Raw genomic sequence first — 24,964 nt, 5'->3', positions numbered from 1 at the left:
AAATAGAAGTAATTTACAAATCTATAAAACTTTATGATACCACTTATTCGAAAAAAAATATTTGATTTCTCCAGAGTACCCCTCTAAAAGATAGCTTAAAGTGATATTGTGCTAATAGAAAATTATCACCTATCTACTGGTAAGGTGATAGCTACAAGGGGGTCTGACTATTTGAATTAACACTAATTGATTGAACATGTGATCAGCCTCATTCCTGTTCAAAGGACATGTTATTATTAACACAATATCCCTTTAACATAACCGTTGTGAAAAAAAAAAATTTTGCCCTTGGAAAAAGACGAGTTTTTCTCAACTGAGTTGTCCGATGTAACATAACAGCTCAGCTCTAACTTTGTAATTGGTATTGGAGCTCCCACCCTACCCTACTCTATGCTACTACTCTATAATAAAGTTGTGAATTTATGATTAATGGGGTACTCAAGTGGGGGGGAGGGCTGATCATTCAAATCCACTGGTGCCAGAGATTTATAAATTACCTCTATTTAAAAATTTCAAGTCTTCCGATACTTATCAGCTGCTGTATGACCTGCAGGAAGTGTTGTATTCTTTCCAGTCTGATACAGTGTGCTCTGCTGCCACATCTGTCCATATCAGTAACCACCCAGAGCAGTAGAAAATCCTCATAAAAACATCTCCTTCTTTCCAGACTGGAAAGAATAAACCACTTCCTGCAAGACATGCAGCAGCTGATAAGTACTGGAAGACTGGAGATTTTTAAAAAGAAGTAAATTACAAATTTCCGTCACTTTTAACCTTATCTGTTTGGAACAATCATAATGTGATCAATGGCATATAGGGGGTCCAGAGGTAGCAATCAAGCCTGTAGCCTGGTGCCTGAAAGTGTCGGACTGGGGTATCTGGGGCCCGGCAGAGAAAATGATCCAGGGGGCCCACCAATGAAGAACCAATGAAAAACAACATGTCAATAAGTGTTTGTACAGGTTCTAAAGCTGGCGGCCCACCGGAGGATTCAGTCCGGCACTGCCCAGAGGTTCCTCTGTAAGAAGACACCACTATGCAGTCAGTTGGGAGCTCCACTACACTCCCCTTGGGCCCCTCTGTTCCTGTCCTACATGATATACTACATTGCACTATAAGCTGATACCTATAGACTCCAGCTTCTCATTTCTCATCTCCGGAGAGGTCAGTCACATGTGCGCTCACGTTTGTTGTGTAAGTGAACTGAAATAATTTCGCCCTGTCTATCTGATGGTTAGACAGAAGGTAAGGAAAGCTTTTTAATTATGTATCATACAAATGTTCTATCAAACCGGATTAGAATGCAACTCTTTAAATTATCACAACAAATATCCAATTAACCTAACATGTTCCCTCTGAATATTTATAAGGTGTTACTTGAAGAATGGTAAGCGGCAATTTCTTCAGCCAAGCTGCTTGTAAACGCTTTCTTGTATCCTTAAGATTAATTAAGACTTCATAAGAAATCACTTGAAATATGTTCATGATATAGCGGAGCTGGCGGTGAGAATCAGGCGGGGACGCTCAGTAATACAGAAGATGTCTTGTTTAAACCAACACTCTATATCAGGGGTGTCAAACTGTTGCAAAACTACAATTCCCATCACGCCTGGATAGCCAAAGCTTTGGCTGTCCAGGCATGATGGGAATTGTAGTTTTGTAACAGCTGTAGGGCCAAAGTGTGACACCTGTGCTATAACAATCAGTAGCGGATAATAATAGGTCCGTTTCGGGTGGTAGCCCGGGGCCCTGAGCTCCTGAGGGCCCCCAAACAGTCTTATAATTTCAGTGGTGTATTGTCTCCTGGCTACAGGTCAGCCATGATTTGCATAAAAGTCGCTGCTTTTTACCGCAATTTTGCACAAATCAGGGCAAAACTGCAGCCAGGAGACAAAGCAGTAACATTAGAGAATATATTGAAGGACCTCATCATGTGACAATGATGTCACCACAGGTCCTTTACAGGCTGCACTATAGAGGAAAAAGACTTAAAGGGAACCTGTCACCCCCGTGCTGGGGTGACAGGCTCCCAACCCCCCGTTAGAGCCCCCTATACTCACCTAATCCCGCCGGGTCCCGGTTCTGGAGATGGTCGGGTCACGGAGATCTCAGCCGCTGCAGCCCGGCGCGCGCGGTGAGAGATGAGTCCAACGCTCATAGAGAATGACGGAGCGCTGGACTCTCCTGTCATTCTCTATGGGTGTTGGACTCTGAGGAGTGCGCGCGCGCCGGGCTACAGCGGCTGATATCTCCGTGACCCGACCATCTCCAGAAGCGGGACCCGGCGGGATTAGGTGAGTATAGGGGGCTCTAACGGGGGTCGGGAGCCTGTCACCCCGGCACGGGGGGTGACAGGTTCTCTTTAAGTTACTGCCGCCATAGTTAGGGCCCTATTCCACCGGACGATTATCGTTTGCATAATCGTTAACGATTAACGATCTCAAACGACTGCTATTGCGAAAGACCTGAAAACGTTTACTCATTTCCATGGAACGATAATCATTACTTTTTCGTTTTTTCTTTGCTATTTATTCGTTATTGCGTTCGTATCTATTGCGAAGAACCGAACAACGTCTTATTCAATGCGAACGATTTGCGAACGAGCAACGATAAAAATAGGTCCAGGTCTTATAAAGCGATCAACGATTTCTCGCTCGGTCGTTAATCGTTAACTGCATTTCAACCGAACGATTATCGTTTAGATTCGAATGATTTAACGATAATCTGAACGATAATCGTCCGGTGGAATAGGGCCCTTACAGTGGGTGAACAGCCTGGGGCCAATAGTAAAGTTAATTCGCCCCCGATAACAATGGTCACACAATGCTAAACTGATCACTCCTTCTACTGTGGTCAGCTGCTTCGATTTTCTTGCAGCGTCCCCAACGGGGAAAGTACTGCATTACTCACTTCCCATTGCAATCAATCAGCTATCTTTGTAATTCATGGACATGTTGATTCCTCCAGAATAACAGATACAGATAGCAGCTGCTGATGTCTCTGGTGTCAACTGGTGTCAGAAAGATTTTATAAATGACTTCTATTTAAAAATCTCAAGTCTTCCAGTACTTATCAGCTGCTGCATATCCTGCAGGAAGTGGTGTATTCTATCCAGTCTGACACAGTGCTCTCTGCTGCCACCTCTGTCCATGTCAGGAACTGTCCAGAGCATCATCAAATCCCCACAGAAAACCTCTCCTGCTCTGGACGGTTCCTGACATGGACAAAGGTGGCAGCAGAGAGCACTTTGTCAGACTGGAAAGAATACACCACTTCCTGCAGGACACACAGCAGCTGATAAGTAATTTAGGAGAAAGGCACATAGGGGGAGATTTATCAAACATGGTGTGAAGTGAAACTGGCTCAGTTGCCCCTAGCAACCAATCAGATTCCACCTTTCATTCCTGACAGACTCTTTTAAAATGAAAGATGGAATCTGATTGGTTGCTAGGGGCAACTGAGCCAGTTTCACTTTATACCATGCTTGATAAATCTCTGCCATAGACTGTGGGAGAAGATCCCCATAACTACTACATAACCGACGATTCCACGAGTACCATACATTACCTAAGCATTTTGCAGATCTTCTGCGCTCCTCCTTCCTCCCGGTCCCGCGCGCAGCAGCAGCAGCTTTGATGCGGCCTGTGTTAGCTGACAGACCGCTCAGCCAATCACTGGCCAGGACCGCTGCGGTCAGTGATTGGCTGAGCGGTCTGTCAGCTCAGACAGGCTGCACTGAAGCTGCTGCTGTGCACGGGACGGGGAGGAAGAAGGAGCGCAGGAGAAGCCCTGCAACATGTGTAGGTAAAGTATGGTGTTTAAGCAAGGGCTGCTTGGACATCGGTAACAATGTCCCTGCAGCCCTCGCTAAATGATTATCGGGCCGTGAAATAGGCCCAGTAAACGAGCGCCAATCTAGCAGATCGGTGCTCTTTTACATTATTGATCGGGCCCCCATTGGCCCGTGGAATAGGACCCTTACCAACGGCTAGGGCCCTTCCAAATTATTGCCTACAACATCAGCTCTGCAGCCCCATCCACTGGCCAGCTGGCACAGGGTTACCCTATGGTGCTGTGTTACAGTAACCATAATACCCATTGTTAGCTATGGAACCACTACTCCCAGCCATACCGCACATGTTCCTCCAGCTGCTTCAGCCTGCAATCCCTCTGGACTATTGCAAAGGGATGGGAAGCCCTATAAGTAGAATCTGGTTATTTATATGCTAATGGTGGGTGAGTCCTCCAGCTCCCATACTCACCCAAAGCTGGCTGCTGCTGAGCTATAATACAGAACGTGACTGCTGGAGAGGCCCGGGACTCCCGTATGTTTTCCGTCACTCCCACAGCACTAGATAAAGGACTAATTTGACTTGTGTATTATCAAGTTCATTACTCTTGGCAACCTGGCACACACTCCTCGGAGCAGCACCATTACATTTAATGGCGCTGGGAAAAACCCAAATGGCATAACTACATGTAGCAGAGCTGTATTTATCAATGCGCTTGTGTCGGTTAAAACTCCTCATCGTGACAGCTTGATGTCTCATCTATCACTTCATAAACTGCAGATAAAAACTACAATGTGCAAAAAGAATCCATTCACTTACAAGTTGAGCACTGCTACATCTGTCCATTCACACAGGGAGCCGGATCGGAATCCCTGAGGAAACACATACTTACTCTGAAAGACATTTCTAGATTTTCTCCTCCCCATATGTCCATTCCGGAGTCATAGGTCCCTAGTTCTTCAAAGTAATTCTTGTCAATGGAGAACAGACCCCCGGCCATTGTAGGTGTCCTTAAAAAAAAAAAAAGTAGAAATTGATAAAACCTCCCCTGTATGTTTATGTAGCTGAAACCTCATACTAGTAATAATAACAATGACACACATTATTGTAATAAAAAGCATGAAAAAAAAACTTCTGACAGCAGAGGGCGCTAGTGGCCAACACATAATAATAATAAGCATCTGCCGGCTGGATATATAAACTATCATATGTCAGGATTGTAGCCTGGTAAACAAAACAACAGAGATTAATAACAGGGTTGGTAGATGCTATGGAATATCCTGACGCCTATTCACGTACAATCTAGCGAAAGATACTTTTTTTTTTCTTTAAAACAGAAAGAGATGCTTTGTGTTTAGAAGAATAAAGAGTTTGCTCCCTAAGCATTTTTATTTAACTATCAAAAAAGAACTGTACAGTATATATATATATATATATATATATATATATATATATATATACTAGATTTTCCGAAACATCGTAATTTACAGTATATAAAATATAAAAGAGCAACTTCTACATGACAGATTAAACAGCCATCCCTGCTCCCTATGTTAATGGGGCTTTAAAGGGGTTGTCCAGCGAAAACCTTTTTCTTTCAAATCAACTGGTTTCAGAAAGTTATATAGATTTGTAATTTAGATCTATTTAAAATTATCAGCTGCTGTATGTCCTGCAGGAAGTGGTGTTTTCTTTCCAGTCTGACACAGTGCTCTCTGCTGCCACCTCTGTCCATGACAGGAACTGTCCAGAGCAGTAGCAAATCCCCATTGGACAGTTCCTATTTTAGACAGAGGTGGCAGCAGAGAGCACTGTGTCAGATTGAAAAGAAAACACCACATACAACAGCTGATAAGTACTGGAAGACTTTAAATAGAAGTAAATACAAATCTATATAACTTTCTGAAACCAGTTAATTTGTTAGAAAAATATTTTCGCCAGAGTACCCCTTTAAAGGGAAATGAAATGTCTAAACGAACCTGCTAATATCTCACTGTATCTGCCTAGCTCCTCATTCCAGTGTTGTTGTTATTTTTCTAGGTGGCGCCATTTTGGGCCAATTTGTTCATAGGAACGCACCAGTGCACCAACGGTACTAATCTGTATATTTACCTACAAGCAAATTGCTTCAAAATGGCGCCACCTAGAAATATAAGAACTGTGCTGGAATGAGAAGCTACGAAAATACAGGGAGATCTCAGCAGATTTTCCTTTAACACGCTTTAACCTTGAGGACCCGGCCCAAAATTACCCAAATGACCGCACCAACTTTCATTTTTGCGTTTTCGTTTTCTCCTCCTCTAGCTCTAGCACATTCATTTCATTCTACAGGCCGATGTAAGGTCTTATTTTTTTTCAGAAACAGGTGTACTATGTAATGGCCTCTATAGGTCAGTCCGAACACAACCTTACGCAGGTTTACACAGATTTTCTAATATTATTATTATTTTTTTATTATTATTTATTTATTTTTTTTAAATCCTTTTTTTTTTAATTCATTATTAATAAAATGGTCCTATTGTGACTCTTATAACGGTGTTAGTTTTTCATCTACAGGGCTATATGGGGTGTCATTTTTTGTTCCATGATTTCTACTTTTTATTAATGCCAAATTTGTGTAAATCAGACGTTTTGATCACTTTTTATTATTTTTTTTTATATATATATGCATATAATGTAATAAAAAATCTGTAATTCTGGCGCTTTTTCCCCTCTTTTCGTTTACGCCGTTCGCCATACAGGATTACGATTGTTAGATTTTACGGGTTTGCCGTGTCCATTATCACTTATGGCCGGGGGAGGGGACAAGCGGGGATGAGCGAGCAGGAAGAGCAGACAAGCAGCCCGTCCAGTTTGGAGAATGGGCACATAAAACGCTGGATTCAAAGGTCAGACTGCTCAGTGCTGGTCTGGGAACTTGATGAGGTCAGATTACAGTCTATTATGCTGTGCAGGGCTGCCTTTTCTCCTCTCCCTTCTCACTCATCCCCTCCTTCCTCCATAAACAATAATGGACACAGAGAATGCAACAGATAAGAAGTGTAATGGTGCGTTTACACAGAGATATTTAGAAAGACTGGGAACTATCCTCTTTTCAAATCCATTCCTGGCTTTGGCTTCCAAAATCTGTCAGATAACTCTCCCCATGTAACGCTCCCTTAGTGTGTGTGTGTGTGTGGGGGTTGATGTTAGGAAAACAGCTTTTTGAGCACAAAAAGAAACTCTTTTGTTTTATAAAACCAATTACAGAGGTTTTTTTTTTTATTGCTTGTACTATTGATTTCTGCAAAGTGACATTTAAATAACACTTACACTTTAAGTCTTGGGGAGATATTTTTTTTCCCCTCCAAAAACAGCTCCCCCCATCCCATTCATTCAGTGAAGCTGATCTGCAGTACGCTCACAATGCTGTTTCTAGAAGAAATAAGCCATGTTTTTCTTATCCTGGGCAACCGCTTTAACCTTGCATGATTTATTATTTATGGGATGTTATTAATATAAGTATGTTCTGCATCCCGACGTGTAGTAACTCGTTGGAACATTGCTCGTTCTGCTTTTGGTTTCTTTGCTCCCTTTAATGGATTGTTTAGCCCTTGTTTTTTTTTATTTGTATTGACTTTACTCTGTAAATATATGTGCCCAGCCAGCCATGCATCTAAGAAAGTAGATTCCATTTACCTTACTGGTAATGTTCGGTCTCCTTTCCTTCTGTCCATTTCTCTCTGGGGAACAGGATACCAGCGAAAATTCAATTTCCAATTAAATCCACCGTAAGTCATGTCTGAACCGGCCATGTACTCAAATGTGTCATCGCTTATTACATCGATTATTGGGCAGACCACCGTTTTCCTGGAGACAAAAATATGTAACAGAACAAGACGAATCTGAACGTCCTACCGGCGCATTTCAGCAGGTCCTGCCAACTCGCATGCTGGTAAATAATAGTAATTACCTCCGGGTTATTCATGGTGCTCAGTCATATCATCTATTCTTCTTATTCGTTCTGTATGCATTAATTTTTTCCAGGCTGTCAACCTTGTCTGACTGAAATAATTCAACCCTCAAATATGCAAGTTTTTGGCTTTTTTTTTTTTTAAGAAAAAAAGTTATTGTAAATGACACATAGGGGAAGATTTATCAAACATGGTGTAAAGTAGAACTGGCTCAGTTGCCCCTAGCAACCAATCAGATTCCACCTTTCATTTTCCAAAGTGTCTGTGAGGAATGAAAGGTGGAATCTGATTGGTTGCTAGGGGCAACTGGGCCAGTTTCACTTAACACCATGTTTGATAAATCTCCCCCATACTGTTTTATGTCATAATGATATGTGATCTGATTGTGATCTGATTGTGATCTGAGACCCCCGCTGATCACTAATACAAAGGGACATAAGAAATCGGCTGAACACTGAGGGTTCCCGTATGCCTTATACTTTGTCAGCCATATCCGATGCTTACTACGGGTTCGACCTTTGGTATCGGGTGTATAGGCGTCTCTCCACAAATGATACATTCCACAAGAAAGAAAATTTCTTCTTTTTTTATGAATCTTCATTTAAAATCATTCAGATCGTGTAGCAGTCGGCGGGAACGCCGCTCAGTAGCTGACAGTGTAACAGCCGTTTCCCTCGAGTGTCTGAGGAAGCGCGCATGCGCGCGGGAAACGGTTGTCACACTATCAGCTACTGAGCAACGTCCCCGCCGACTGCTACACGCTCTGAATTATTTTAAATGAAGATTCATAAATAGAGATGAGCGAACCTCGAGCATGCTCGAGTCCATCCGAACCCGAATTTTCGGCAATTGATTAGCGGTGGCTGCTGAACTTGGATAAAGCCCTAAGGCTATGTGGAAATCATGGATATAGTCATTGGCTGTATCCATGTTTTCCAGACAACCTTAGAGCTTTATCCAAGTTGAGCAGCCCCAGCAAATCAAATGCCGAACGTTTGGGTTCGGATCGACTCGAACCCGAACCCGAACCCGGTTCTCTCATCTCTATTCATAAATAAAGAAGAAATTTTAACGGTGAGTGCCTCCTAATTTTCTTTATTGTGGAATGTTTCATTTTTGCACTTACTGCTTTTACCTGGGAGAGCATTACTTGCCGCATTACCGGTCCATGTAGGCCATCATATTTGGTTAATTAGTGCCGGTCCGCTGTTTCTCATTTGTTATACTGTCCACAGATGATGATGGTGGAGATAGGGGTTGGGGGTAATGGAAAATCCTCGCTCGACCCCTTTACTCTGAGAGAGATAAGCTGCAGGCAGCCAGAGATTTTTGAGTCAAAGCTAACACAGGAGTGCCCGCCGTGCTGAACAGTCCAGTGTATGATGGGGACGGGGGGAGAATGGGAGAGATAACTGATGCCTGAATGGTCGTTTGGTGTATTGGCACACAGTGTGTGCATATTCCGTATACAGATGAAGTGCTACAGAACGGACTATGAAAATCCAAACATCATGATGTCGGGAGCTCCGAAACTGTTTGAATCTTTGTGCTACTGTGCTGACACAGTAGCAATACTTTCTATATATAGGACCACACCAAGGAGATTCACACAGGTATTGACTGTTTCTGCATCACAACGTGTAGAAACTCATTGCTTGTATTGCTTGTATTGCTGTTTGTTCCTTTGCTCCCTTTAAAGAAAGTTTTGCTACAGTGCCAGTACAGTAGCGCAAAGATTTAAATAGTTTCGGAGCTTCCGACATCATCATGCTTCTGCCTTTTTGTTTGGGTTCAGCAAGATCCCTTTTGTCCAACACACGTGTCTAAGACATCACCTCTTTGGTGGCACCAATATGGCATCAGATATCACTTCTCATATCCCGCCAGCCACTTCTGCCCCTCTCAGACACACAGAGGAGGGAGACTTCCCCTCCTGGTTACACCAAGACCACGCCCTATCCTGCATTTATTTTTGACCCTCCAGCAGCGGCTTCAGCAACATAATCCCAATGCAAACACGTCTAAAAGGGAAGTCACTGCTCACTATGTGGCTTTTGCCACTTTGTGGAAAAGGTGCCCTACTGTGTTCACCTACTAAGATAACTGATTGCATCACCCATCTCAACATATGACAGAGGGCCATCACTACACAGTTCACTAGTCCCATCACTTGTAGCATCATCAAGGGGTAGATACCTCCTCTTATCATTACTAGAAGTGTTGCCTATCACTACCAAAGCTCTGGTGGCTTGGGAGAAGAGATGATCGAACCTTGTAGTTTTGCAGGTTTGATCGAACGCGAACGTTCTCGAACCTGCAGCATTTGATTCCCGATGCCTTCCCAGTCCGTGGGGAAGGAGGAAACAGCCCGAGTACCACCTGGAATACAGGTAATACTAGGTAATAGGCTGTATCCCGGAATTCCAGGTGGTACTCGGGCAGTCTCCTACTTCCCTACGGAACGGGAAGGCATCCGGAATCAAATGCTGCGGGTTCGAGAACATTCACGTTCAATCGAACCTAAGATTTCCCATTGTTTGATCATCCCTACTTGGTAACAGAAGCAGCACCAGCTACAACAGGGGCACACATGCTCCTCTTCATCTCCATCTCACTGCTAAAGAAACATTATAAGAAACAGAATTATAATGGAGCTCTATGGAATTTCCGGTAATTGCTGTACCAGGAGTTCCATAAGGCTCCATTATAACTTTGTCCGCGGCTACTTTAGCAGTGATACGGAGATGAAGAGGTAGAGCGTGCGCTGCTGCGCATGTTTGCCCCTTCATTATGAAGATCGGTGGGGGTCTCAGCACCCGGACACCGGACTCCGACATGTCAGAAGTTTGTTTAAATCAGGGGTGGGGAACCTCCGGCCCGCGGGCCGCATCCGGCCCCTGAGACCTCCCGATGCGGCCCGCGGCCCGCGGCTCCCCTGTGACACGCGCTGCTTTGGAGGAGGAAGGAGCCGGCGCACACAGCATCCTCTGTGACAGCTGCCGTGCTGTCTGTGTCGGCTCCTTCCTCCTCCAAAGCGGCGCGTGTCTTCAGTCTCCTGCGGGCCGCGCGCGATGACGTCATTTCATCGCGCGCCGCCTGCAGGAGAAGACCGGCACAGAGGACCTGGGAGAGAAGAGGACCTGGACAGCGTGGGAACGGAGGTAAGGTGAGAGGGATGTTTATTTTTTTTTTATTTGGGGGTTAAATAGGCTACCAGGGACATGCCTGATTGGGGGGGGGGGGGGGATAACTAGGCTACCAGGGACATGCCTGATGGGGGGGGGGAAAACTAGGCTACCAGGGACATGCCTGATGGGGGGGGGGGGATAACTAGGCTACCAGGGACATGACTGATGGGGGGGGATAACTAGGCTACCAGGGACATGACTGATGGGGGGGGGATAACTAGGCTACCAGGGACATGACTGATGGGGGGGGGGATAACTAGGCTACCAGGGACATGACTGATGGGGGGGATAACTAGGCTACCAGGGACATGACTGATGGGGGGGGGGATAACTAGGCTACCAGGGACATGACTGATGGGGGGGGGGATAACTAGGCAACCAGGGACATGACTGATGGGGGGGGGATAACTAGGCTACCAGGGACATGACTGATGGGGGGGGGGGATAACTAGGCTACCAGGGACATGACTGATGGGGGGGGGGATAACTAGGCTACCAGGGACATGACTGATGGGGGGGGATAACTAGGCCACCAGGGACATGACTGATGGGGGGGGGGATAACTAGGCTACCAGGGACATGACTGATGGGGGTTAACTAGTCCACCAGGGACATGAGTGATGGGGGGGGATAACTAGGCTACTAGGGACAAGACTGTTGGGGGTTAACTGGTCCACCAGGGACATGACTGTTGGGTGTTTACTGGTCCACCAGGCATATGACTGTTGGGGGTTAACTGGTCCACCAGGGACATGACTGTTGGGGGGGGGGATAACTAGGCCACCAGGGACATGACTGTTGGGGGTTAACTGGTCCACCAGGCATATGACTGTTGGGGGTTAACTGGTCCACCAGGGACATGACTGTTGGGAGTTAACTAGGCTACCAGGGACATGACTGTTGGGGGTTAACTAGGCTACCAGGGACATGACTGTTGGGGGTTAACTAGGCCACCAGGGACATGACTGTTGGGGGTTAACTAGGCCACCAGGGACATGACTAATGGGGGTTAACTAGGCCACCAGGGACAGGCCTGATGGGGGGTTAACTAGGCTACCAGGGACATGCCTGATGGGGGGTTAACTAGGCTACCAGGGACATGACTGAGGGATTAACTAGGCTACCAGGGACATGACTGATGTGGGTTAACTAGGCTACCAGGGACATGACTGATGTGGGTTAACTAGGCTACCAGGGACATGCCTGATGGGGGTTAACTGGTCCACCAGGGACAGGCCTGATGGGGGTTAGCTAGGCCACCAGGGACATGACTGTTGGGGGTTAACTAGGCCACCAGGGACATGACTAATGGGGGTTAATTAGGCTACCAGGGACATGCCTGATGGGGGTTAACTAGGCTACCAGGGACATGCCTGATGGGGGTTAACTAGTCCACCAGGGACAAGACTGATGCAGGTTAACTAGGCTACCAGGGACATGACTGATGGGGGTTAACTAGTCCACCAGGGACATGACTGATGGGGGTTAACTAGGCTACCAGGGGCATGACTGATGGGGGTTAACTAGGCTACCAGGGACATGCCTGATGGGGGTTAACTAGGCTACCAGGGACATGGCTGGGGGGGTTAACTAGGCTACCAGGGGCATGGCTGGGGGGGTTAACTAGGCTACCAGGGACATGGCTGGGGGTTAACTACAATAGCAGGGGCACTAGGCGAACAATACTTTGCCTTGCCCTGGGTGCTGCAAACCCCCGCTACTAACTGCCGCGCACGGTATGCGGCCCTCGAATGATTTTATAAATGCCCGACCGGCCCTCGACATGGAAAAGGTTCCCCACCCCTGGTTTAAATCATAGGTACCCTTTAAGAGAAAATATGCATATATGCTCATTAAGAGCACTGGGGGGGCGTTTCTGGGCCCTACGGAGCTCCCCCATCCCCAGCCCGCCGCCTCCTTCAGTGACGCCTTCCCTATATATATTCATGAATGCATAGTCATGCTGGTGTTTGACGCGCTTCCTGACCAGCCTGAATATGCATACATAAATATGCATAGGGAAGGCATCACTAAAGGAGGTGGTGAGCGTAGGGCTTAGAAACACCCCCAGGGCTCCTATCGAGAACATTTGCATATTTGCTCTTAAAGAGCACAAAATGGTGGGACTGACAGAAAAAAAAGACAGCATGAGGTACACAGCCGCAGGGTGATATTAGGAGGTTAGTCTGCATGAACCTGCTAATAGTTGCCCTTTAAATATTAAAGTCTACTTTATGTCTATTTCATACAACTATATTAAAAATGAACAACTTTATGTGTTATTATATATATTTTTTGTGCTTTATTATTGGGAGCTTTATATTCTGCACCCCTGCTTAGTTATATAGCTATATGACTACATTTTATCCGCCTAAAGCTGCCACTAGAAAGCGCGTAGGAGAATTCATCGGAAGTGCGTAAAACAACTGACCAGGATTCTATATGCAGGTCATATATATGCAGTTTTTTTTTTTCTTCTTCTATCCAGGAATAGTTTTCCTTCAGTGTCTGAAAATATACTTTTCAGATAATCGGCTTTCTAAAGAAATTGACTCTATTGTATCTGTGTTATGGAAATGAGATGGTGAGTTCCGCTAGAGTAAGGACTGATATGAATGAATACATTGTACGCTGCTGTGGCATGTATCAATGCCATTAGCATACAACACGGTAAGAAACCTTTTCCACTGGAGACAATGATATGACTTCCTGTGACATCTATATCATAATGAACTCTATTGCTCCTACAACAAAGTCCACCTTACCGGTAAAGCGGTCCTTTATCGTAGTTGTCATTAAAGTGACACTGTCCCCCCCCCCCCCCCCTTCCTTTTTGCATTCTGACTTCTCTCCACAGGTGTAATGGGTAAATTTTAGCAGTTTTCACACCTTATTTTACATCATACGTCATGGTGCTTGTTCAAGTAAAAAGTGATCGACTACAGATTGTGCTAAATGGGCTGGGCTTCACAGAACAGCACCACTTAGCCCCGCCCACTGCTCCACCGTTGCCCCGCCCCTCCACGACGTCATAGGTCTAGGCCCCACCCCTCTAGGTCAGCCCATACAATGGGTGTTGAGGCATAGACCTCTGGGCTAGCCTGTTCCAATGGTCGGCGAGGGATGGGGCCTTTGTTCCTATGACGTCATGGAGGGACGGGGCCAACGGTGGCTTTCTGACCCTAAAGGCCCTGTCACACAAAACAATTATCGGCCGTATTTGGCGATCGCTTTGCTTCGCGTAATAAAAGGCAGCGATCAGCAAGTTCAAAGACAAACAAGCATGATAGCAACAATCTGCTGCCGTTGCTCCTCTATGATCTAGCCCCCCGCAGCTACAACCGCCCCCCAGCCGCCCTCTTACCCGCTCGCTGTCACCGCCTGGAATAGCGCTAGCACGAGGCAGTGAATCAAGGATCAAGGTTGGGGCTCGCTTGCTGTGAACATCGGGCCATGTAATAGGGGCTTAAAATCATCATTAATCGTTTGCTGTAATTCTGCATTTGTTCACTAATCATCCAGTGTAATTCCACATCGTTCATCATTTTGGTGGGATCAAACGCTGGAGTAACCGAGTAATAATTGTAACGATCTAACTAACGATTATCATTCTGTGTAATATGGTGAATGATTTCATGTTAACGACAAACAATTTCAATTGCAATAATCATTAATCATTAAAAATGTTAAAGGAGAAGTCCAGTGAAAATTTTTATTAAAGTATTGCATTGCCCCCCAAAAGTTATGCAAATCACCATTATACACGTATTATGGAAAATGCTTATAAAGTGCTTTTTTTCCCTGCACTTACTACTGCATCAAGGCTTCACTTCCTGGATAATAATGGTGATGTCACTTCCTGGATTACATGGTGATGTCACTTCCTGGATAAATGGTGATGTCACTTCCTGAATAACATGGTGAAATCACTTCCTGGATAACATGGCAATTTCACTTCCTGGATAAAATGGTGATGTCACTTCCTGGATAACATGGTGATGTCACGACCCGACTCCCAGAGCTGTGCGGGCTGTGGCTGTTGGAGAGGATGATCGCAGGGGATGCTCAGTGTCCCTCCAGTGCCCTGTGTCCCTCAGTGTCCCCCTGCCATCATCCTCTTCAGCAGCCACAGCCTGCACAGCTCTGGGAGTCGGGTTGTGACATCACCATTTTATCCAGGAAGTGACATCACCATGTTATCCAGGAAGTGACATCACCATGTTATCCAGGAAGTGACATCATCATGTTATCCAGGAAGTGACATCACCATGTTTATCAAGGAAGTGACATCACCGTGTTATCAAGGAAGTGAAGCCTTGATGCAGTAGTAAGTGCAGTGAAAAGAGCACTTTATAAGCATTTCCCGTAATAAGTGTATATTGGGGATTTGTTTAACTTTTTGGGGGGGCAATACAATACTTTAATTTCGTGTAATAGAGCCTTTAAGGCCTCACACGCTCAACCCCCCCCCCCCCCGCTCTTATCCCCTTATCCCCTTGCTGTCGGTGCGTGTAATAGGGGCATTAGTCTATTAGAACCCTAAACAAACTGGCTTGTTGGTGGCACGGCAATCATCATCAAGGCACATGGGCCATCACCCACCCCCTATCGGCTGCTACAAACCCAAAGAAACCCACAGAGATTCCGATTCCGATCATTTCAGAATTTTCTATTACCCCTCTGAACCAGCTGCTGTTTGCATTAAGTAGATTATTTCAAATTGAATGCAGCGACACTTTAAGCAGAATAAATAAGAGAATGATCCGCCAGCTGTCTTAAAGCGTACCTCCGATTTAGATACACACTTATAATAATATATTAGGGAACTGCTCATGCGGGAATTACAAAAAGATTACAGCCGCTTTAAATGCAGTTCCTTTATACACTCTCCGCACGCGTGGTGAAAGCCTGGGGGATATGAACAGAGATTGGCAGGGAATACAAATCCCCTGTGCCTCCCCTGCATCCCATCAGCTGGATACAGTCTACGGAGCACATTGTACAATCTGTTATACACTAATTCACAATTTACCAGTAGGTTTTGGGCATAGTTTTCCAAATGTATTTCTCAGCTTAGATTCTTTTTTCCAGAGAGATTCTGGTACAATTTGGAGAAGGGGCATACCTATGGGGGGGCAAAGATAGAAGTCGTACGCAGCCCCACCATTCACGGGTTTGACTGATTGACAAACAGGGTTCATGCTGAAGCAATAAGTCTTCGTTGGAGAGGGGTGGGGGAGGGAGGAGGCATGCATGCTGCAGCTCAGCACAGCCTCTATGACTCTGGAGCTCTGAGCATGTTCTAGGAATGTTATGGACATAAAATGTTGAATATCTAGTTGTCTACTAAATCATAAACTATTAGAGATGAGCGAACCGGGCTCAGGTTCGAGTCCATCTGAACCCGAATGATCGGCATCGGATAAGCGGGGGCTGCTGAAGTTGGATAAAGCTCTGAGGTTGTCTGGAAAACCTGGATACAGCCAATGACTATATCCATGTTTTCCACATAGCCTTAGGGCTTTATCCAACTTCAGCAGCCACCGCTAATCAAATGCCGAACAATCGGGTTCGGATGGACTCGAGCATGCTGGAGGTTCGCTCATCTCTAGAAACTATACCTATAGTTAGGCTATGTTCACACTACGTATTAGACTGGCCGTTATGTGAACGGCCGGTCTCTGGCCAGATTATCTCGGGCGGTACTTAATTATCTTTCGGCCGAGGAGCTCTGATGCGGGCGCATCAGCGCGCGCCCGCATCAGAGCTTCCCATAGCACAGAGTGAAGCAAGCGGCCGGAGCTGCTCGCTTCACTGTGTGAACTGACAGGTCTTTCTGCGGCCGGAATTCACTGAATTCTGGCCGCAGAAAATTGACCTGTCAGTTTTTTCCAGCGCCGCATAGATCCCGGCCGGAGCGTATACGATGTGTGTACGCTCTGGCCAGGATCCCATTGCACATAAGACCGTGGTTTTACGTAGTGTGAACATAGCCTTAACAAATAAGGAAGTCTGGATGGCTAAAGTTAAGATTTTATACCAACCTGTCTTCTTTAATTCTAGCTAGTAGGGGCTCTAACCATCCGATCGTGCATTCGCAGTGAGCATCAAGGAAAGTTATCACTTGACCCCTTGAAACATTGGCTCCTCTAAGGCGCGCTCGTATGAGTCCTGACCTCTGTTCCATTCGTAAAATTTTAACTGGAACTTCTAATTGTTTCACATAATTTTCCAGTGGAGTCTTCAGAAATTCTATAAAGGAAAGTAAAAAAATGTAAAGAAATATGGCAGCAAGTTGTATGGCATAGGCAATACTGTAGAGACATAGGAGGAGATTTAGCAAACATGGTGTAAAGTGAAACTGGCTCAGTTGCCCCTAGCAACCAATCAGATTCCACCTTCCATTTTCCAAAGAGTCTGTGAGGAATTAATCTGATTGGTTGCTAGGGGCAACTGAGACAGTTTTGTGCCATACACCATGTTTGATAAATTTCCCCCATAGATTGTAAATATCCATCAATGTGATGTTACTTTAGGGACTTGGTGGTTTTCCTTAAAGGTGTTTTCCGTCCAAAATAGACTGATCCCTCACTGACCGGCGAGGTGCCAATGGCCAGAACCAAAGCTGAACAGCTGTTCAGTGCTAACACTACTCAGTGAACGGGGCCAGAAGTAATTGTTGCGGTGGTGACCTGGAACCAGGGGTGTAACTATTGCCCCATTAGGGGGACCAGTGGCCCACTAAGCCACCAAGCGGGCCTCCTGGGAGCTGCAAATGTCCCTTTAACTGCAAGCTTTCACTTGCAGTTAAATGGTATGACTACACTTAGCGGGTTTGTGGTCAGTTGGGGTGGGCCCAATCAAACTTTTGCTATGGGGCCCAGCCATTTCTGGTTACGCCCTGCCTGGAACTGCAGTTCAGCTACTATGTACTTTAACAGGAACTGTTACAGATCTCCAACACTACACAGTGAATAGGGACAACTGCTTTCAGCCCTATTTACTGTCTTGTATGGGCGCCAAAAAGCTAATCGGTGCCTGTTGCCAGCACCCCACTGGTCAGTGACTAATGTCCTGTCCTGTGGATAGCTTTTATAGTCTATTTTGGCTGGATAACCCCTATAACTCATGTGGCCACTACAGACATCACTAATGCTTATAAAGGCTTGTGCACCTCCTGTATTGTTACTCATGAGTAGTGATGAGCGAACATGTTCGTAAATGTTCTTATGTTTGTACAAACATGACGCTAATTGTTTGTGTTCGCCAATCGCGAACAATTCGTTCAATTATCGAATTGCTTATAACGAACATTTTCGAACATATTCGAACTTGCGAATGTACGCAATTGCGTGATTTACGTTTTGCGCCTGATCATCTGTACACATGTGCCGAGACCGATACGTACGCTTCTACTGTACGTTTGTTATTTGTTCTTGAATGTTCGGCGAACACGAACCAATCACAATCATTTTTCTTTGATATTCGTGTTCCGGATTCGAACCGAACATCGGGATGTTTGCTCATCACTACTCATGAGACAAAATTTGTTTTGGGTAAAAACTAGAGATGAGCGTAACTCAAACATGCTTGAGTCCAAGTGTGCGGCATTTGACTACCTGTGGCTGAAGAAGTTGGATGAAGCTCTACGGCTGCCTGCAAAACATGGATACAACCAATGGCTGTATCCATGTTTTCCCAGACTCCCTAGGGCTTCAGTCAACTTCTTAAGCCACCAGTAATCGAATGCTAAACGATTGGACTCGAGCATGCTTGCGTTACGCTCATCTCTAGTAACTACCCAACTGAGATTCTTTAGGATGACTTACGGCCCTATTACATGGAACGATTATCGGCCATATTCAGCTGATATCGTCCGTTACGGCCAATAATCGTTTCATGTAATAGAAGGCAACGGTCAGCCAACATGAACGATGTCGGCTGACCATTGCAGTCGTTTGTCTTTCAACATGTTAAAAGACAAACAACTCATATAGCAGCGATCTGCTGATGTCGCTCTGTGGAAAAGGAGCGGTGGCGGCAGACTGCCGCTATCCCCTATAGGCTGCGATCTAGCGATCACCCGTGTATTCCTCTGTACTCACCCGCTTGCTGCCGCCACGTGTGATAGCGGTGGCAGCAAGTGGGGAACGAGTGGCTGATAGCGCTCGTTTGCTCCTTCAGTCGCCCTGTGTAATAGGGGTTCCACAGCGTGAAGGAAAAAAAGAATGTTTCAGCACTTCTTGGACTGCTGAGACTGAACACCATTCCAGGTGACTACGTCTTAAAAATAAGAATGTGCGAACCTATAAAATATAGGTGCGAAAATATAAAATATATTCTGATATATATGACACATTCTTTATTGTACTTAATTCATAGTGTTCATTTATTCAATATAGATTAACAATGGGAAATTTTTTTATATATATATATATATATATATATATATATAATTTTTTTTTTTTTCATTAAATGCAACCTATCAGTACAGCTGAGCATTGTATCATCTGTTCTGATACTTAGATCAATGTCCCTGTTAATTGAATTCACGTTTTATCAGACAAAGAGGCAATCACGAGGCATTACGACTATAATCATCTTCATTCTTGCATATCTTTGAGCCTTCAAAAAAAGAACGAACACATCCAAAAACAAGAGAAAACAGCGAAACATCAATATTGATGATTGTTTTTCACACCAATGGAGTGACAAATGAGGCTAAGATTACAGCCGGTACCTCGCTCGCTCGCATCGTCGACCAGAATGATTTCAGATAATAGATGGTGGGGGGATCGGTTGATGACGCTGTGGACGGTCCGTAGCAGAGTGCTCCAAGCCTCATTGTGGAATACTATTACTATACTTGTGTTGGGAAGTTCATCTGGATAAACTTTAGTTTTACATCTGGAAGAAAGAAACACAAGAAACACATGAATATCATAAGACAGATTCTACTGCATAACATTGAAGTTATTGGCGATCCAAGCTATAGACCTCTCGAAGAGACAAATTACCTTAGCTAGAGAACCTTCTATGGTATGGCTAAGGTACCGTAATTTGTTCTCTAGCTAAGGGTATTTTGTTACCTTGCTTGGGTCTTTATAGATTTACTTCTGCTTCTGATACAAAATGTCTGCTCTTTTGTTTTCATTTGGTAAATTTCCTGTCTGGTGTACAGTCTGTAACACACTTCCTGTTCCTGCTGTACACTCTAGCTGGGACATCAGCCAACTCTGTATCCCTCCCACCTTCCTGACAACAATATACCAAAATAGAAACAGCGGATCGGTACTAATTAACCATACATAGTAGCCTGCATGAATCGGTAGTACAGCGGGTGTATTACGGGGTGCCCTCAGGAAAATGTAGTTTATGCTAAAATTAGACATTCCACAATAAAGAGTATAAGGAGGCACTCACCGTTAAAAAAAACAGCCGTTTCTCGCGCACATACGCGCTTCCTCAGACACGGTGTCTGAGGAAGATCACATGCATGTGGGAATCGGCTGTTACACTGTCAGCTACTGAGCGGCATCCCTGCCAACTGCTACACACTCTGAACGATTTAATGAAGACAAATAAATAAAGAAGAGTTTTTTAACGGTGAGTGCTTCCTTATACTCTTTCTCGTGGAATTCCTGGCAATAATCCCCTCTCACATATTGGAAGAGAGAAAGAGAGGGCTAAATTCCTGGCTACAGTGTACACAAAAAAACAGGATGTTAAAGGAAGTACACCACACAGGAAATTGGGCTAATTAAAACAACAGGGTAGATAGTTATCATGATAAGCATGGTAAACAGGAAAACAGGACTGTGTTACCATCTGCACCTGCTCTCCTGTAAAGTGGTTGCGTCTAAACTTAGCCCATAGACTTGCAGAAGGTTTGCACCGTATTTTGGTTTGGTTACATTACATGAGAATCAAATCTAAGCTTCCCGAGTGGGATAGTCAGCGTGATGTCTGCAGTCACACCAGGATTCAATGAGAACACGTAGAACTATCCTTTAACTCATCACAAGTAATTACCATCTGTATCAAGTCTTCTCTAGAGCTAAAATCTAATCCGCTGTCTACAGCAGGTGTTTACTATGTGCACATTACAAAATGACCCTTCAATGAATATATCTTGTAGAATTTATTCTACAAATGTAAACTAATGCATAACAAGGGTACATAGACACTGAGAGAATGTGCGGCTGCCAATAAATAGGGCATGGGAGAAAAATGTGGAGCGTTCTGTCTATACAGATGGCTAATGATTTACTGGAGCGCCTTTGGAGCTCCGGTAATACGCTACACAATGATCGGAAAGTTTGTTGATATCGCTTTGGCAATAAGTCAAATTGTCACATATTTCGTTTACCCCAAAGGGATATTTCCTGCATCTATTTTGTATAATTGTTATTTGGCTACTAAACACTGTTTGGTATTTGCTGGAACGAAATCACGGTTTAATATGTTTAAAGAGTTCTTGAGCATGCACGGCGAATTAAAAAAAAAAAAATCCCCTGAAAAAGTAAATCTCTGGACCTTCAGATTTTACAAAATGTATGAAATAGAAAACTGGTATAAACAAGATCCAATATTAAAGGTATCCAGAAAGGCTACACAATTTAGGATGGGTACACAATAGGGAGGGGGTATGCCCACCACCACCCCACCCCCATTCCGCACATGGTTTGCTGATGCACCATCTGTTCGCCTGATGGGTGGACAGGAGGTGTGGCAAGTCCCTTCTCCAGATTTACTATGATTTACGCCTAGATCATGGCCTGAATCATGACGAAACTCTACACCAGCTCATGGGCTGGTGTATAATTCCGAAGCTGCCGCAAATGAGCCTTAGACCTTATTCACACATCCCGTAATCTACGGATCCGTATTTCCGTATTTGAGTTAGTGCACTTTGATGTCTATTGGGCTATTCACACAAATCAATGGGGAAAAAAAAGGACATGTCCTAGTGCGGACCTAGATTTTTTTTAACAGATCCTCTCGTAGAAATCAATGGGATCTGCTATTTTTTTCCGGATTGTAACCTGTTTGTCCTCTGTGTTTTCGTAAAAAAAAATACAGATGAGTTATAATTGACATGTTGGGGGGGGGGAAAGATTTACAGAAATACATATGCTCTACCAATCTGTAATTTTTAGCGGACTGTATTTACACTACATATAACACCGGCCGTTCTGGGACCCTGGCGGGTCACAGAGCGGCCGGCGTTACTGAAAATCATCCCGGACGCTACTGCAGTACCGGACGGATGATCTTTATTGCGGGTGAATTCGGAAGCAGGCGCACCCATATGCACCCACATCCCTATTCACTGCTGCACACAATTGTACGTGCGGCCGGAGCTGCACGCTCCATTGTGTGAACTGACATGTTCTCTGTGGCCGCTATTCAATGAATCAAACTGGTGTAAAGTAGAATTGACTTAGTTGCCCCTAGCAACCAATCAGATTCCACCTTTCATTTTCCAAAGGATCTGTGAGGAATGGAAAGTGGAATCTGATTGGTTGCTAGGGGCAACTAAGTCAATTCTACTTTACACCAGTTTGATAAATCTCCCCCTATGTATATAGGCTCTAGTTGGGATTCCATTCATTCACATACAACGTATGTTTTGTATAAATCATGGACGTCATTGCAATTTGCAATAAAATGTTGCAAGTGGGCGACCAGGTTGGCAGAACGTTCCTTGTATAGTTCTTGCAGTCCTGGAAACTGACAGCACAGATACAATGTGTAAATAGGATATGTATATATCCGTGCTGTCAGTTTCCAGGCCACAAGCACCAGTATATATTTACTATCCGTGCTGCTTGTGATCCAGTATTTGGTTTCCCCAGTCCTCCAGATGCCAGCTGTATCTTCAGGCCCTGTCCCTTCCATCTGTCAATCATTCTGGAGGAGGTGGGGACTGCAAACAGGTTCTGTGTCACATGATCAGTCAGACTTATAATGGAGCTTTTTGGAGCCCTACTGATCATGTGACACAGAGGCGGGAGACAACCGTGCTTAGTGCGGTCTTTCCCCGGCTCTATCTCCCGATCGGTATGGGTCTGAGTATTCAGACCTGTACTGATTGCGAGATAGAACCAGGAGAAATCAAAACTTTTCACATGTCAAAACGGGAAACGGCAGTGACACTTTAAGTCACAGACTGGGGGAGGCCAGCATGACTGGGCTTTGGAAAGACAAAGTCACAAATAAGTTCATGAAGGAGGGGCGGATGTAAGGAATAGGGTGGTGAGGTACTAGGGTGGCGGTGATAGGGGTGTAGTGGGGCGGGGGGTTAATGATAGGGAAAGGCGATAGGTACTGATAAAGGAGGGGATGGTTAGGTATATAAGGTAACCCTGGGGGTGTAACAGTCAGCCAATGGTAGGTTCTGGATATCCTAAACAATACTGTCAGTTTTAAAAGGTAACCAGGTGGTGGTATGTGGGGGGCTTAGGCTCTGGTATGCAGTGGGTTAAAGTTTCAGCAGACGCGGATGTTGATTTCTGGTGCCTCTAAGCCAGATCGGCTACAGGTAAAACCTGTAAGGGTGTGGATTTGGGAAGGCCTAGTTAGTATGGGGCTTTGAGGACCTCCTTATCGTCATGGTTACGGGATCTGGGAGGATGTTATATAATATGTGATTGTTAATTGTTAATCAATAAAACAGCTGCTGTGGCCAATTTAATACATGCCAGCGTTTTGTGTCTTTAAAGGGGTAGTTCACCCCAAAAATTTTTCTTTCAAATCAACTGCTGTCATGAAGTGCCAGAGATTTGTAATTTACTTCTATTAAAAAATCTCAAGCCTTCCAGTACTTATCAGCTGGACAGCAGGAGAGGTTTTCTATGGTGATTTGCTCCTGTTTTGGACAGTTCCTGACATGGACAGAGTAGGCAACAGAGAGCACTGTGTCAGACAGGAAAGAAAACACCACTTCCTGCTGGACACACAGCAGCTGATAAGTACTGGAAGACTTGATATTTTTTAATAGAAGTGAATTACAAATCTCTGGCACTTTATGGCACCAGTTGATTTGAAAGAAAAAAATTTTTGGTGGACTACCCCTTTAATATGGGTAAAGGGAAGGACTCGACAGTAGCCATGTGGTGTATTTTCATGACACATAATTTACAGTATTATTGTATATACTGTGTATGGCCTGGTATCTATATAAGCCTAATGCTTACTGGTACTGATATCTATTGGAGAACCATGGCTGCTATAAAGCTATGATTCATGGTATTAACACTTTTAGAGCAAATGCTGTCAGCAGTTCAAGGAGGTTTCCTTGTCAAAATGATAGGTTTTTGTCTGGCATATAGTGGATTGGTATTTACCTCCGAATGTACATAAAAGCCTTCCCGATCCCGATAATAGTCCTGCGTATGGTATATTAGGGATGAGCCTGGCAGTGGATTGTCAGGGCAAAATGACATGAAATTAAAATTCTTCCACTACAATATAGCAAAATCTGATTGATGTGTAGAAAGTGTTGCCTTTCTCTACTAAAAACAGTCATGTTAATGCCTCCGTACCAAGCAGACACTGCGTTTCAAGCCTGGCATTACAATGGCAAATTGAATGAAGTCAAAACAATAGTTAATCAGAATGACAACATAAAAGGAGAAGACAAACAAAGAAATTACTTGTTCTATGGAAGGAAACAGCATTAATAGCTGCAACATTGCTTTATGTCCTTTGAAAATCTATCGACTTTCTTTATTTCCTAGCAAAGTGACTTTCCCAAGTGTTTGCAGTTTCCAAATTTAAATTCAACCATTTTAACTGCCAAGTAACAATCTTGTGGCACGGCAATGGGCACCCGTATGCCAAATGGTGCATCATTCTGGGCTTGGCACAGTTTCTCAAACAATCCCTTGTTTTTCTTATTTCACATTTTCATTGAAAGTTTCAACATATAAAATATCATATAAAAAAAAAAAAAAAAAAAATATATATATATATATATATATATATATATATATATATATATATATATATATGGACACAGTAAGGGGCA

At 44.4% G+C, this 24,964-nt stretch overlaps 1 protein-coding gene across 2 annotated transcripts in view; it reads right to left on the bottom strand.

Moving 5' to 3' along the window:
• Nucleotides 1-24,964, bottom strand: part of GALNT13 (polypeptide N-acetylgalactosaminyltransferase 13) — a 233,881-nt gene that overhangs the window by 80,286 nt on the left and 128,631 nt on the right. For both annotated transcript variants that reach the window (XM_069985091.1, XM_069985092.1), the window contains exons 3-6: nucleotides 19,673-19,839; nucleotides 16,977-17,184; nucleotides 7,470-7,640; nucleotides 4,684-4,801 (exon numbers count right to left, since the gene is read on the bottom strand). In XM_069985091.1, coding sequence (XP_069841192.1) covers nucleotides 4,684-4,801; nucleotides 7,470-7,640; nucleotides 16,977-17,184; nucleotides 19,673-19,839 — 664 coding nt within the window. The remainder of the gene's footprint in view (nucleotides 1-4,683; nucleotides 4,802-7,469; nucleotides 7,641-16,976; nucleotides 17,185-19,672; nucleotides 19,840-24,964) is intronic.

The sequence above is a fragment of the Dendropsophus ebraccatus genome, chromosome 9, assembly GCF_027789765.1.
Source record: "Dendropsophus ebraccatus isolate aDenEbr1 chromosome 9, aDenEbr1.pat, whole genome shotgun sequence".
In the NCBI taxonomy this organism is placed as follows: domain Eukaryota; kingdom Metazoa; phylum Chordata; class Amphibia; order Anura; family Hylidae; genus Dendropsophus; species Dendropsophus ebraccatus.
This window is presented reverse-complemented; position numbering and strand designations above follow the sequence as displayed.